Raw genomic sequence first — 16204 nt, 5'->3', positions numbered from 1 at the left:
GGTTTAGATTCTAGGTAATGGTAAGCTACCTAGTATTCTGATTCTGTGAATTAAATACTGTGTACATTGTTACTACTTCACATTCATTCTTTGGTTAGCCTGTGATCGTGATTTATTATAGATGGTCATCTCATTAACCAGTAAGGAACTGAGTGCCTATTCCAAAGCTGGGGCTGTAGCAGAAGAAGTCTTGTCATCAATCCGAACAGTCATAGCCTTTGGCGCCCAGGAGAAAGAAATTCAAAGGTCTGTTGCATTAATTATTACAAAATGTGCTTGGTTTTATTCTTATTTATTATTTATTATTTTATTTTTATTGGTGTTTTGTCTTTGTAAGGTATACACAGAATCTAAAAGATGCAAAGGATGTTGGCATAAAAAAGACTATCGCTTCAAAAGTGTTTCTTGGTGCTGTGTACTTTTTTATGAATGGAACCTATGGACTTGCTTTTTGGTATGGAACCTCCTTGATTCTTAGTGGAGAACCTGGTTATACCACTGGGACTGTTCTTGCTATAAGTCTTATTTGAGAACAAAAGAAACTGACCTATATAATCTTTTCTCGCCTAGAACTTAGTAAAAATTCCATTTTGAATGAAGAGGAATATTCAAAGATGCATGCTTTTAATGAATACATATGTGTTTCCTTCACATGATTTATATTTTTTTTAATTATAATTATGAATTGACAGGATTTAATCATCTAATATATTTCAGTGTTCTCATTGTGCCAAGTATCATGTTTTTAGAAGAATCATAATTAAAATCTTCACTAGGAGATGGTGTTCTTAATCCAGTAGTCAGAAAGAGCAGCCTCTAGTGAGACATTTCCTTTCCTGTTTGCTGAGATAAAATGGTACTCTTATATTCACCTTGCTAAATGTGTCCTCCCTCTGGAAATAGTCTGTACATTGGATTCAGCAGCTCTTCCTCTGTCTTTTCAGCAAGTAGTAATGGTAAAAATAAGCTATATACAGCTCTGTCCAACAATGTGATTTAGAGTCCTTTAAATTCCTGGAGAATATATATTAAAATTTAATATATACAGTTATCTTCCCAAGTTTCAGCAATAAATAGATCAATTCAGAATTTAAAAACATTTGTCATGGTGAACATGTATTTGCTGTACATACATCAATTCTTGCTTGGCCTTCCCATTCTATAGATTTCTCTTCTTTCAGTTAAAAGTATCTTTTAAATTTGAGCATTTCATAGTTAAGACTTTAAACTCTTCATTTATTTCATGTGAAGTGAAATGAAAACATGAAGAAATTTGGCTAAGCCTTTCTCCTCTAGTTCCCTCAACTGTATGACAGGAAAAATAGCACCTGCCTTGTAGAATTCTTTCCTTTTATAACTATTTTTCAGAGATGTGTTTGTCTGAAAATAGACAGATGTTCAGTTACTACAGATTCAAAACACTAGAGTAGAAATATATCTCTGAGGGCTGGCAATTTAACTCAGTGGTGCTGCTGCCTGCCTCGCAAGCACAAGGTCCTGAGTTCGATCCCTGGTACCAAAAAAAATGTCTCTGAGCTAGTGATATCTATCACAGTCTTCTTATTGAAGCTCACAGGGTTGGCCAGCAGGGACAGAGTGCAAATGGCAAATGCAGTCACCTCCTCAGCCACAGGTCTGTGCCTCATGGACGCTCAGCAGTCAGATGCCCAGCAGGTGATAGTCACAAAGCCATGGGACAATAGAAGTTGTTCTATATTAGGAAAAGGCCAAGGAAACTTGGAGTAGCTTGCTTTTTCTTCATATTTGACCACCTTTTCCATTCTTTCTTACCTAATTCCTGTAATATCTCTTTATGAGCCTAAAGCAAATACAGTATATGCTTCCTCCTGCTATCTTTCTTATATAACTGCAGAAGAATAAGTATTATTCTTTCTGTTCCTGTAGGTTTTCTTTAGTGTAATCCATAGTAGCTACTGCATTGGAGCAGCAGCCCCTCACTTTGAAACCTTCAGTGTCGCCAGAGGAGCTGCCTTTCATATTTTCCAGGTTATTGATAAGGTAAGACCTCTTATTGCTTAGAAAGATTTCTGAAGAAGGAAACCATAAAACAAACACATACATTTCACTACAATAGGATGAGCAAAATCTGCCTTGGCCTGATGGTATAGAAAGAAATACTGCTTTTATGAAGAGATTGTATTTTATTGAAACCTTCATGTCTAATTTAACACACTTCTAAAGTAGAAAGGTAAGTGTTGCAAAATAAAACCTTCTTTAAAGTATTTTTAGGATACAGGGAGTATCAGTTTAGTTCTTGGAAGATTTTTAATTTCTCTTTCTTTTTCCAAGAAACCTAATATAGACAACTTTTCCACAACTGGATATAAACCTGAATGCATAGAAGGAACTGTGGAATTTAAAACTGTTTCTTTCAGTTATCCATCACGCACATCTATCAAAGTAGGTTAAATTAAGTAGTACTGTACAGTTTTCTAATAATATCTTCTACTGGCTAAGATCTCTTATGTGATTATATGGGATGATTTTCACCAAGATGTTGGCTACTTTGCTTATAGCCTTCAGAAGATAGTAGAGCAGGTAGATAATTAATGGAAAAATATGCTGCAAAAGCATTTTTATTTTGCAGCCTCTTTTCTATAGTTAACTGACAAAAGCATTTTCAACTCCCTGGAAATCTGTGCTTTGAATTTGCAACCAAAATGCCTTGGATTTATGGTGCCACCTATTGGATGTCCCACTTCACATAGAGAATTCTTTCTTTTTAACTGAGGATAGAACCCATGGGCACTCTACTACTCTACCACTGAGCTACATCCCCAGATTTTTTGTATTTTATTTGGAAATAGTTTCTCACTGGGCTCAAATGTGCAGTCCTCCTGCCTCAGCCTCCTGAGTAGCTGAGATTTACAGGTGTGTGCCACCACATCCAGCTAAATACTTCATTTTAACCTTGTAGTTTTTCTAATCAGGGACATGATGCAGGTGTTGCCTTCTCTCTTCCCTGAGGCTTTTACTGCATTAGCAACTGTGTTTCATGTACCTTCCTTCTCATCTTTACACATGAATAACACACATACATAAGCACATGTTCACATATGCGCACACTATAGAATTTGTCCTCCAGTTAGTCTTTGACAAGTTCTTGTGAAAATGTGTCAATGTGTCTATCTCTCCCATTACCTTTCTCTTTATCAATGTACTTATTCAAAAGGTACTATTATTAAAGATTGCAAAGAATATTTACTAATAAAACACTTGTTTCATTGAAAAAAATAGAGAACTGGCTTCTTATGAAATGAAATAAATAAAATTACTAATGTCACCAAGCCCTAATGGCCCTAATGGAAACTGCATTAAAAATAATCTACCTACTCCTACTTCCTTATTTTTCACTGATTAAAACTTCTATTGAAATTCTCTTTTCAAAGTCCTTTGTTTTTCTAAAATGTTTTGTTACTTAAATACCAGCATTGGGTTAGGTTGCCTTCTACCCTTTTTCTTAACATAGACTATTTCAAACTCCAATTTGCAGCTACATCTCAGTTGGCTTCCCAGGAACCTAAGCACCAGTTGTGCCATTATACTGCCCTGGGAGTGTTCTCTAGTTTTAAACAATTATTTTTTTTAAATGAACTTTTGAAATATAACCCTTTTTGTTAAGCTCACAAATGATTTTTTTTAAGTGCCCACCTACTTTAAATAAATAAAACACCAGTTCTTACAAGGAATGAAAAGAAATCAATTCAAGAATAAGTGCCTATGGGAGAGGAAGTACTCATGTTGGTGGTCCTGATTTCTCACCTCCTTTAGAATATTTTGCTCTGCTTGGCCTTTTGATGGTTTTGTGCTTGGTTTATTGAAAGGGTCTGTTTCTTTACAAATTATGAGATCAAATGGGAGATTCTAAAGGGGCTGTTATCTGGGCTAAAAGTATATAGATTGCAAGCAAAGAAAAGTGTCATTTGGGATAATAATTGTGAGGTTGCTCTCATATGATTCTAAAGGGAGAATTTGATACCTGGGCTAAAAGTATATAGGTTGCAAGCAAAGAAAGGTGTTATTTGGGATAATAATTGTGAGGCTGCTCTCATACCACAGATCCCTGAGACACTGAATGCTGGTAGTGACCTCTTGTCATTGAGAAAATTTTTGAAATGTTTCTACCGTGCTCATGAGATCACTGGAAAGGGAGGGTTTCCAGTGGTGACAGCCTGTCCGTGGGTGTCACTCAGGAGCATTGCCAGTTGTTCTTTGGAATATACTTTGCAATAATGTTGGGTTTTTTTTGGTTTTTTGAGGCTGGGTCTCCCTTTGTAGTTCAGGCTGGGCCTGAACTCACTACGTAGCCCAGGCTAGCCTCAAACTCTCAGTGATCCTCCTGCCTCATCCTCCTGAGTGCTGGGATTACAAGTGTGCACCACCACACCTGGGCACTTTGCAATAATATTAAATGTATTCTAAGTAAGAGCTTTCTTAAATAACTTAAAAAGATATCAGACAAGATGTCATTTAGTTGTTGCAAATTAAAAGATAAAACTTTCATTAACGTGGTAGTCATGAGATTCATTTAAGGTACTTTAATTGAAAATGTGAACTGTTTGCTGTGGCTAATTAATATTCTATGAGTACTCCTAGCTAAGTTCTCCTCTTTATATACAGAAGTGAATGTAAATTCTTCAACACTATTTTCCAAAGTTACGTAGATTATTACATATGCATGAGGAAAAATCATAAGATCTAAATTTGTTTTTAAGTGTCACAGAGGAAACTGTTTTCTGTTTATAATTATACATTGAATTTCAGGAAGTATGTATATCCTAGCTTTTTCCAAACTTTATCATTTTCCTACATGTATTCTGATAGATTCTGAAAAGACTGAATCTCAAAATTAAGTCTGGAGAGACAGTAGCCTTTGTTGGCCCCAGTGGAAGTGGGAAGAGTACTGCAGTCCAGCTTCTGCAAAGATTATATGATCCTGATGACGGCTTTGTAAGTGCAGATTGCCAGAAAAAATATGCATAGTCCACATCACAGGATTTGGACACACCACCTATTACAGAGAGCTGACAGCTACATTGACTTTGAATTTTTAACAGTGTGGCTAAGAGATAAGCTGTGTCACTTTCTTTCCTATGTATTCATTCATTTCACAAATATTTATTTAGTGCCTACTACCCCTGTTTCCTCAAATATAAGACCAAAGCAGAAAATAATCAGCCTTGTAAACTAGAGATCAAAAATGCCAGTCCCAATCAACCTATCTTTGCCTTACCTGCCTTTACAGAGTAGCCACCAAGCAAAAGAATACATGACTTTGGTTGTCACCATGGCACAACCAGCTAGGGCTTATTTTCCAGGAAACAAGAATATGTCAAGCACTAAGTTCTAGGAATATCTCAGTGAACAAAACATAACAATCTCTGCCTTCATGGAGTTTATATTCTAGTTAGTAGAGATGGACAACAAATAAAATAAGTAAATTACATAATACAGTATGTTTAAAGTGAATGGATGTCTTAGAGGAAAACAACGTAGTCATTTGTATACCCAAAGCTTATCAAGAAGAACTTCAAAATTTTTCAGCATGTACAAAACAGCTTCACTTTCTTTTTTTGCTATAACCTATAATGTTGTTCTTAACTAATGTTACTCATCCTTGTAAAGGGCATAGAGAATAAGACTGTGATATTCTCAAGTACATAATTCTTAATGCTTCTGTTCAGACTTTCAATATTATTTTTTAAATCTATTCTTCTAGACCCATTTTTACTTCTAAATTTTACTTCATAGCCTCTGTTTGGCATATCTAACACCCAGGACTCTATGCTAATACTGACTAAATAAATTACGAGATAAGTATCCCATGTATAAAGCAGTTGCATAGAATACCCATTCCCAGACAAAACCCCAAGGTTGGTGAGAAATAGAGGTGTAATGATTACCATATCTGGGCTTCTGTCATAGGAATAAGTTTGGGTAATGACATCAAATACAGTGAAGACAGAGTTCACTTACTATTATTTACAGCAATGAGTGGTGTGGCTCTTGTCCTTGTGGTTAAGTGAAGTACTGAAGAGAAGTAAAAATAGGTTCTTCTCAGAAGAACTTTAAAGGTCACATCACTCTTAAGACAACAAAGTGAAGTTTGTTATGTGTCTCTCACAGTAACATTAGTGCTACCTAGAGTATGTATCTTACTGATAAATAGTGAGTTTTAGAATAAAGATATTCAGGTTTAGCAAGATTTAAGCCAATTTTTTGAAGGTTTTTTTCTTGGCTTCCCATTTATAAGAAAGTGTATTGACCATATACATATTATGAATATTTTATATAGCCAGTCTCTGATTCCTGAGATACACTATTTCTCAGCTCATATTTCAGACTAGAAAGAAAGACTAAAACCAATACAGTAAAAGGCATCATAATACGGTTCGTGATTTGGATTAGCAGATCACAGTGGATGGGAAATGACATCAGAACCCTGCATGTGCGGCATTATTGAGAACATATTGGCGTGGTCTGACAAGAGCCTGTTTTCTTTGGGACCACCATCAGCAACAATATGAAGTACGGACGAGATGACGTGGCTGATGAAGAGACTGAGAAGGCACCGAAAGAAGTAAATGCTTATGACTTTATAATGAAGTTTCCCAATGTAAGTCTGTGCGTTGCCTATGTTCTCATCTTAGAGATGTAGTACTGCAGTATTCCAAAATAAGGTAATGAAAACAATAACTTCTACTGAATACCACAACTGTGATAATTTGAGTGTCCTAGATGAGACATCCATAGGAAAGAAAGCACAGCAACAACCAAAAGAACAAATGCATCAGTGAAAGACTAGCTTTGAAAGAGTCATATTTAGTTCTTATTGGTTTTGACTACACGTGGAAAAGAAAAAATGAAAAGTACATTAAAGTATAGCAAAGAAATACGAGATAAAATCATCAGCCCACACTGAGAAACAACTGAAAAAGTTGACTTGTGACGCCATCTTGTGGCTATGAGTGGAAATGTCACACACACAATATATTGCTTGGTTTTCTTAACAATGCAGAGGAAAAACATTTTTTAAAGCACATAGGGTTAATGGGTGAGAAGGGTGAAGTCATACCTGTAAAGAGATATGATAAACTAAAATTATTAGTAATAAGACATATCAGGTCTCAATGAATATTTAGAGTTGACAGTTATAAACCCTTTTATTTGCATTTACTGAAGTTTTAGTTCATCATCATAACCTGAAATTGTTGCAGGGAGCACCCTGTGAAATATGAAAGAATGATATTTGAAATTAAAATACATATAGTGACTGGGTATGTAGCTCAGTGGTAAAGCACTTGCCTAGCATGCCCAAATCCATGGGTTTCACCCCAAGCATCACAGAAATATAAAATAAAATGCATATAAAATTTCAAAATAGCAGAAGGTAACAATAACAAAAAAAATCTTGATAGACATATTTTACAAACCACTACTATGTTGGTAATAATTCCTTTTTAAAAAAATAAAAACTTTTATTATGCCAGTAATTATTTCCTAAATTATTATTTAAGTTCATAATCAGCACAATATTGAGGCCAGCAAAATCTTATTGTGATTATCTTATGGTTTGGAAAAACACTTTCTTTCACTGACCTTTTTCCTATTTCAGTGACTTTCTTTCCTTTAAATAATGAATGCGCTCCCATTTCCCACTTGGAATTAGGCAACTAATGGTTGTCTCTTAAATCAAAATTATGATTTGCTTTACTAAAAGGGCATTACTACATAAAGATGCTCCTTCCTATAAATGTAATAGTAAAACTTAAAGCTATAATCCAAAGAACAAAGATCCTGCCTTATCACAGTAAAAATTAAATTTCATAGTTATGGCTACCAGAGAAATAGAAAAAGTATAAAAATAATATTTCCAGGATATAGGGATATGACTCAGAGGTAGAACACTTGCCTAGCATGTACAAGCCCCTGGCTTTGATCCCCAGCATGAAAAAAAAAAGGATAAACTAAAATAAAATTTCCAGACATGGTTAATTCAGGTAAGAGGAAATTTAGGGAACGCTTTTTTCAAAATGAATAGCATTACTTATATATAAATACATATATATTTCAAAACTAATATATTAAGTTTTACTGATTCTGGCCATCTTTTCAACCATAACATGCCATGCAACTAGCTAAAATATATGAAGTGTAGGACAGTCACTTTTAAGCATGGGTCAAGAGATAGTGAAAGACTGTGAACCTTGAAAGATAGTTACTCAAGAAGAAATTCCATGAATTTGCAGCATTCTTCTGGGAGCAAACTTCTGACCTCACTTATGTGAACTGTAATCAGCTAGAACACCACCATCCCAATGACCTGAAAGGCAGAGATCAAATTGTAAGGCCGCTTAGGAAAGGTGATAAAAGAGCTCTGAAACTGAGGTAAAGCTAGAAGTCCAGGTGGGCATTCGTTGGGAATCCTTGTCTGAGATAAGATGACAAAGGTTTATCCAAGCAGCAATTACAAAGCTGAGAGTAGAATGGAGATATGAAAATGCAGCCCAGCTGGAATGGAGAAATCCCATTTAGACCTTTTTAACACCTTGGACAAGAAGGTAAGACACCAAATAAGCTACGCCTTAGAGGTAAGGACCATATCTTAGAGTAGCACCAACTTTAAAACCCAGCCATGACAAGACCCCGAGGAGGCTCAATTTGGGAGTTTGTTCCTTCAAGTTACAAGGTTTCATTCCAACAGGTATAAAATCAAGAGTGCCTGAGTTCAAGGTGATGATCAGTCAGTATTTGAACTGCCTACTGCACCAAAAATCAATAGTTATTCAGAAGAAAACAGAACTCAGAGTCTTTCCAACATATCATGCACAATATTCAGCATATAATTTATAAACCCAATAGGTACACAAAACAGAAAAATAACTCATGAGCAAAAAAATCATAATCATAAGTGTTTATTCCCTTAAGAAAAGAGCTTCAAAATAGACAAGGCAAAATTAATACATCTAAAATAGAAAAATCAACAATTTTAGTTGAAGGCTTTGGTATTTAAAACAAATAGGCAGAAAATCAATCAGGATATAAATGGCTTGAACCATACTACCAACTGATTATAACTGACACGTATAGAACGTTCATTCCCTCCAACAACAGCAGCATAAATTCTTGTGGAACATTCACTGACATAATCGATATTCTGGGCCATGAAAAACAAACAAAGCAAAACTCTGGCAATTTCAATGAAGAGAAAACATATGAAATATGTTCTCCAACCATAATAGAATTAAACTGATATTACAAACAGAGATATATCTGAAAAATACCCAAATATCTGAACATTGAATAAACATTTCTACATAAACTGTGGTTCAAAGAGGAAGTCTCAAAGGAATTAAAAATTATTTTGAACTAAATGAAAATTCAATCCAGCATTATTAGAAGAATATAGTTAAACCACTGATTTTAGAGAAATTTATAATACTAAATGCTTATTTTTAGAAAAAAAAAAATCCCACCATCAGCAAAACAAGTTTCTACTTTAATAAACTAGAGAAAGAACAAATTAGACCAAATCTAATAGAAATGATGGAGATCAGAGCAGAAATCAATGAAAACCACTGAAACCAAAAGCTGGTGCATTGTCTATACCAAGACTGAGGATAGAAAAACATGGGGGGTGGGTGGCAGGGAGAGAGATAGAAATGACCAACATCAGGAGGCTTCTGGGCCACTGTAGCACCACTCACAGCACACAGGAGGAGGCTTCCCGGCCAATGTACCACGGCTCCCAGCACAGAGGAGGAGGTTTCCAGGTCAGTGTACCATGGATCTCAGTACAGAGGAGGATGCTTCCAGGTTGACGAACCACCACTCCCAGCACATAGGAGGAGGCTTCTGGGTCAACATGCCACTGTTCCCAGAGGAGAGGAGGAGGCTTCTGGTCCAACATACCACCACTCCCAGAAGAGAGGAGGAGACTTCCTAGCTGCAGTAGCACTGTTCCCAGCACAGAGGACGTGAGCTGCATGGGAGACAGCAGAACCCTCCCCTACACACACCCCCATACCAGTCAAAATAAGAAGACATGTAAACAAGCCACAAAACCAGACTTGCAGATCACCTACAGCAGTAACCCCAAAGGGAAATGAGGCGGAACTCTGATGCTCAACAACCTGGACCTACTGAACTGTCAACAAAAGAGGATCTGGAAAAAATGAAATCAGAAATAATTTCTCAGATAACAGCAGAGATTGTGCCAATAGTGCAAGACATGATTAATAAATATACAGAGGAGATGAAGAACATGATGGAATCCAAACATAGGAACAAATGGAATCCATAAAACAAATGCAAACAGATTTCCAGATTAAAAACTCCATTGAAAGTCTATGCAGCAGAATGAGCCAATGTGAGGACAGAATTTCAGATATAAAAGATAAGACTGCGATTAGTGACCAGGAAAAGAAAAATTGCTTTAAACTTGGAAGGGACCATGAGAAATCAATCCAGCAGCCGCTAGATGATGCAAAGAAGAATAACATAAGACTGATTGGAGTCAATGAAGAAACAGGAGAGAGTGCAGATGACACGAAAAAAACTGTTCACAGAAGTGATGGCAGAAAACTTTGCAAGCAGGGGGAAAGAACTTGACATACACATAAGTGAGGCATATAGGACTCCAACTACACTTGTTCAAAAAAAAAAAATCTACAAATAGGCATATAATTGTTAAGAATCCAGAAACCCAACAGGAGAAAAAAGTTCCAAAAGCAGCTAGAGAAAAGAAACAAATCACATACAAAGGAAAGCCCATCAGAATCACAGCAAAAGCCCTAAAACAAAACAGCCTCCAACCCAGATTGATGTACCCTGCAAAACTATCTTTCAAAATTGGTGTACAAATAAGATACTTTTATGACACAGAGCACCTTAGGAACTTCATGAATACCAAACCAGCACTTTTAAAAATTTTAGACAGTATCCTAGGAAAAGACAAAAAGGATCACAACCCAAGGAAGCCCAGCAGAATGAATCCATTAGGCATGACAAGAAATTAAACACAAAGGGGGAGACTCCAACAAAAACAAAAAAATCAAGACAAATATAAGTCAATACGTATCAGTTATAACTATCAATGTTAATGGTCTCAATTCACCAATCAAAAAAAATAGACTGGCAGAATGGGTCAAGAAGCAAGATCCAACAATATGCTGCATACAGGAAACACACTTAATTCAAAAAGAAAGTCACAGACTGAAAGTTAAAAGGTGGAAAACAATACTCCATGAGACAGGAAACCAAAAAAAAGCAGGAATAGCTATTCTCTTTGCAAATCAAGTGAATTTCAAACCAACACTGATTAAGGAGACAAAGAAGGACACAACATCCTTGTAAAGGGAATAATCCATCAGGAAGAGATGACAGTAATAAATATCTATGCATGAAACACTATATAAAACAAATATTAATGGACATGAAAAATCATATAACCACTAATACAATAGTAGTGGGGGTCCTCAATACCACACTGTCACAAATAGATACATCAACTAGACAAAAAATAAGCAACGAAATACTAGAACTCAATCAAACTCCTGAACAAATGAACTTAACAGATGTTTACAGGGTGTTCCACCCCACAAAATCAGAATATACATCCTTTTCAGCTGCACACAGGTCATCCTCCAGAATAGAACGCATACTCATTCATAGAACATAGTTAAGTAAGTGCAAAGGAATTGAAGTTATCCCCTGCATTTTATGAGAACATAGTGCCAGGAAATTGGAGATCAATAGTAAAAGAAACTGAAAAAATTTTATAAACACATGGAAATTGAACACCACACTTCTAAATAACCAATAGGTCACAGAGGAAATTAAAGAAGAAATCAGACAGTTCCTTCAATTAAATGACAAAGACAATACAACATATCGGAATCTATGGGACACAATGAAAGCAGTCTTATGAGGAAAATTCATAGCAGTGAATACTCACAATAGGAAAACAGAGTGAGCCCAATTAAACAACCTGATGCTGCACCTCAAGCTTCTAGAAAACAAAGAGCAGGACAAACCCAAAGCTCAAACAAGGGAGGAAATTATAAAGATCAGAGCAAAAATCAATTCAATGGAGACTAAGACAACAATACAAAAAAATCAATGAAGCAAAGAGTTGGTTCTTCAAAAGAATCAACAAAATTGACAAATCCTTAGCCAACCTTATCAGAAAAAGGAAAGAAAAGGCCCAAATCCATGCAACTAGGAATTAAAAGGGTGAAATAACAATAGACCCAGAAGAAATGCAGAGGATCATCAATACCTACCTCGAGAACCTATACGCCATTAAGATGCAAAACACAGAAGAAATGGACAGATTCGTAGATAAGTATGAATTACCAAAGTTGAAGGAAGAAGACCTAAAAATGCTAAACAACCCAATATCAATCAATGAAATTGAAAACGTCATTAAACACTTACCAACTAAGAAAAGCCTGGGTCCTGATGGCTTCACTACTGAATTCTACAAGATATTTAGAGAGGAACTGCTGCCACTAATGTTTAAAACTCTTCAATGAAATTGAAAGGGAAGCAATACTCCCAAATTCATTCCTGGAAGCAAGCATCACCTTGATCCCCAAAGCAGAGAAAGACCCAACCAAAAAGAGAACTATGGGCCAATCTCACTAATGAACGTAGAGGCAAAAATCCTTAATAAGATACTGGCAAATAGAATGCAGAAGATCATCAAGAAGATCATACACCCTGACCAAGTGGTATCCATCCCAGGGTTGCAGGGATGGTTCAACATATGCAAATCAGTAAATGTAATACACTATATTAACAGAGCCAAGGTCAAAAACCATATCATCATCTCAATAGATGCAGAAAAAGCATTTGAGAAAATCCAACACACATTTCTGATAAAAACTCTACAAAATTTGGAATAGATGATCTCTACTTCAATCTGATAAAAGCCGTCTATGAAAAACCAACAGACAATATCATACTAAATGGTCAAAGACTGAAATCCTTCACACTAAAATCAAGAACAAGATGATGATGTCCACTATCATTATTCCCACTCAGTATAGTCTTGGAAATGTTGGCCACAGCAATTAGACAAAAGAAAGAAATAAAAGGAATAAGGATAGGAAATGAAGAAGTCAAATTGTCATTATTTGCAGATGACATGATACTGTATATAGAAGACTCCAAGAACTCCACCAAAAGACTTCTAGACTTAATAACCAAATTCAGTAGAGGAGGTGGATATAAGGTTAACACATAAAAATCAACAGCTTTCCTCTACATGAACAACAGACTCACTGAGAGAGAAATAGGGCAAACAATTCCTTTCACAATAGCATCCAATAAACTGAAATACTTAGATATTAACCTGACAAAAGAAATCAAAGAACTCTTCTCTGAAAACTATAGCACCCTGATAAGAGAGACTGAAGATGATAACAGAAAATGGAAGGATATCCTCTGCTCCTGGGTAGGATCAACATAGTCAAAATGTCCATATTTCCAAAACTGCTATATAGATTCAATGCAATCCCAATTGAAATCCCAGAAGCATACTTCGTGGACATCGACAAAACAATCCAAAAATTCATTTGGAACAAGAACAGACCCAGAATAGCAAAAGCAATTCTAGGCAACAGAGACATGGTAGGGGGTATTACAACCTCCAACTTGAAACTATACTACAAAGCTACTGTGATAACAGCATGGTACTGGCAAAGAAATAGACGAGAGGACCAGTGGAACAGATTAGAAGATGCAGAAACAACTCCAGATACACTCAGCCACCTCGTCTCTGACAAAGGAGCCAATCACCCTCACTGGAGGAAAGATAGCCTCTTTAATAAATGGTGCTGGTCAAATTGGGTTTCAACTTGCCAAAGACTACAACTAAACCTATATCTATCACCATGCACTCAACTAAAATTGAAATGGATTCAAGATTTAAATATCAAAACAGCAATGCGGAACCGGCTGGAACAAAGGTTAGGTAGAACTCTTGAAGACATTGGTGTAGGAAAAGATTTTATGAACAAAACCTCAGTTGCCTGTGAACTAGCACAAACAATCAACTTGGATCACTTCCTATTACAAAGCGTCTGCACAGCAAGAGAAAACACCAGTGTGAAGAGACAATCCACAATGTGAGAAAAAAATTTCACCTGCTGTTCCTCAGACAAAGGTCTACAGACCTCCCAAATTTAAACACCCAATCCAAAAATGGACATCTGAAATGAACAGACACTTCTCAGACAAAGAAGTGGAAATAGCAAATAAACATATGAAAAAATGTTCAACATCACTGGTCATTCGAGAGATGCAAAAGAAAACAATGCTGAGATTCCACTTCAAGAAAGAATAGCAGCCATCATGAAATCAACCAATAACAAATGCTGTTGGGGCTGTGGGGAAAGAAGAACCCTGCTGCACTGCTGGTGGGAGTGTACACTGGTGCAACCACTGTGGAAATCAGTATGGAGATAACTCAAAGAACTAGGCCTGGAAGTCCCATTTGACCCTGCTATTCCACTGCTGGGGATCTTACCAAAAGAATTAAAAGAATCATACCACAGTGATATATGTGAACTCATGTTTATAGTAGCACAGTTTGTAATAGCTAAAACTTGGAAACAACCCAAATGCCCATCAACTGGAGACTGGATAAAGAAAATGTGGTTTTTAAAAATAAAATGGAGTATTACTCAGCCATCAAAAATGAGAAATTAGAGACATTTATAGCTAGATGGATGCACATTGAGGCGATACTCTTAAGTGAAATAAATAGGACACACATGTATAAATATCAAATAGTTTCTGTGGTGTGAGAAACTGAAAGTGTAAATAAGGACTAAAATGTATAATAGGTAATGTGAAATAGGAAGAAAAGGGGCAAAGGGGAAGGAAGTGAGAGGGGTAGGGGAAAGGAAAGAAGGGTATGGAATTCATATGAGAAAATGGAAAAATAGGAACAAAATCTTTGTAAATAGGGAGGGATGGAGGGGTTGAAAGGAGGGCTGGGCAAGGGTGAAAAATAAGAACCAAGAGAGATCATGTAAAGGTGCAAATTTCCAACGATGAATGTCATTATATTGTCTACCTAAAATGTACCAATGATTAGAATGAATAATTGATAATGCAAAATAGGAAGAAAAGGTCCAAAGGGGTAAGGGTAGTGGGAGGGGCAGGGGAAAGGAAAGAAGGGAAAGGAAAAATGATGAGAAATGGAAAAAATGGAAATAAAGTCTTTGTAAATAGGGAAGGGTGGAGGGGGTGAAGGGAGGGCTAGGAATGGGGAAAAAATAAGAACCAAGATACATTATGTAAAGGTACAATTCCCAATGAGAAATGTAATTGTGTTGTATACCTACAGTGTACCAATAAAAGAATTTAATTAAAAAAAGGATTAATAAGGGAAATCTATGAATAATGTTATACCTATAAATTTAATAATTTGGAGAAGAGTCAGTTCCTGGAGAGGCACAAGCTGCCAAATTCAGTCAAAAAAGAAACATAATTTTAATGAGCCTACAACTATTAAAAATTTGACAGAATCTCTACATAGCAGACAATAGCTACAAATTAAATTAAAATTAAAAGAAGGGCCAGGGATTTAGCTCAGTGGTATCCAGCCTGCTGCATAAGCACAAGGTCCCGAGTTAAATCCCTGGTACTAAAAAAAAAATTAAAAGTAGCATTCACAATAGCGTCAAAAAACAAAATACTTATGAATAAATTTAATAAGAGATTTCTACATATTCTATGAAAGAATTATAAAAAATTGCTGAGTAAAATGAAAGGAGACTTAGATATGGTGTGGCTTATTCTTTAATTTAAATTCAATATTTCTAAAATATGCATTCTAAAGTTGATCTCCATTTCTGATTCTTTACCAATCAGAATTCCATTAGTCCTTTCATGCATGTGTAGAAACTGACCTATCCTGATTCCATAATTTATTTGGAAATTTAAAGGATCGAGAAAGACCAAAACAGGGCCAGGGATTTATCTCAGTGGTGCTGCCGCCTGCCTCACAAGTCCGAGGTTCTGAGTTCAATCCCCGGTACCAAAAAAAAGAAAGAACAAAACAATTTTGAAAGACAAAGCTGGAGGACCTACAATATAATTTTTTTTCTTAAATTCTTTTATTGGTACATTTTAGGTATACAACACATTTACATTTATCATTGGGTGCTTG

The 16204-nt window shown here is 36.0% G+C and overlaps 1 protein-coding gene across 1 annotated transcript in view; it reads left to right on the top strand.

Annotated features, from left to right (window-relative positions):
- Abcb5 (ATP binding cassette subfamily B member 5) overlaps positions 1-16204 on the top strand; it is a 120876-nt gene that overhangs the window by 14303 nt on the left and 90369 nt on the right. The window contains 7 exon segments of the mRNA XM_087206560.1: positions 122-246; positions 338-519; positions 1883-2019; positions 2311-2421; positions 4846-4977; positions 6440-6678; positions 8528-8582. Coding sequence (XP_087062686.1) covers positions 122-246; positions 338-519; positions 1883-2019; positions 2311-2421; positions 4846-4977; positions 6440-6678; positions 8528-8582 — 981 coding nt within the window.

The sequence above is a fragment of the Heterocephalus glaber genome, unplaced genomic scaffold (assembly GCF_053883595.1).
Source record: "Heterocephalus glaber isolate CG9 unplaced genomic scaffold, H.glaber_assembly_v1.0 deba00000676, whole genome shotgun sequence".
In the NCBI taxonomy this organism is placed as follows: domain Eukaryota; kingdom Metazoa; phylum Chordata; class Mammalia; order Rodentia; family Bathyergidae; genus Heterocephalus; species Heterocephalus glaber.
This window is presented reverse-complemented; position numbering and strand designations above follow the sequence as displayed.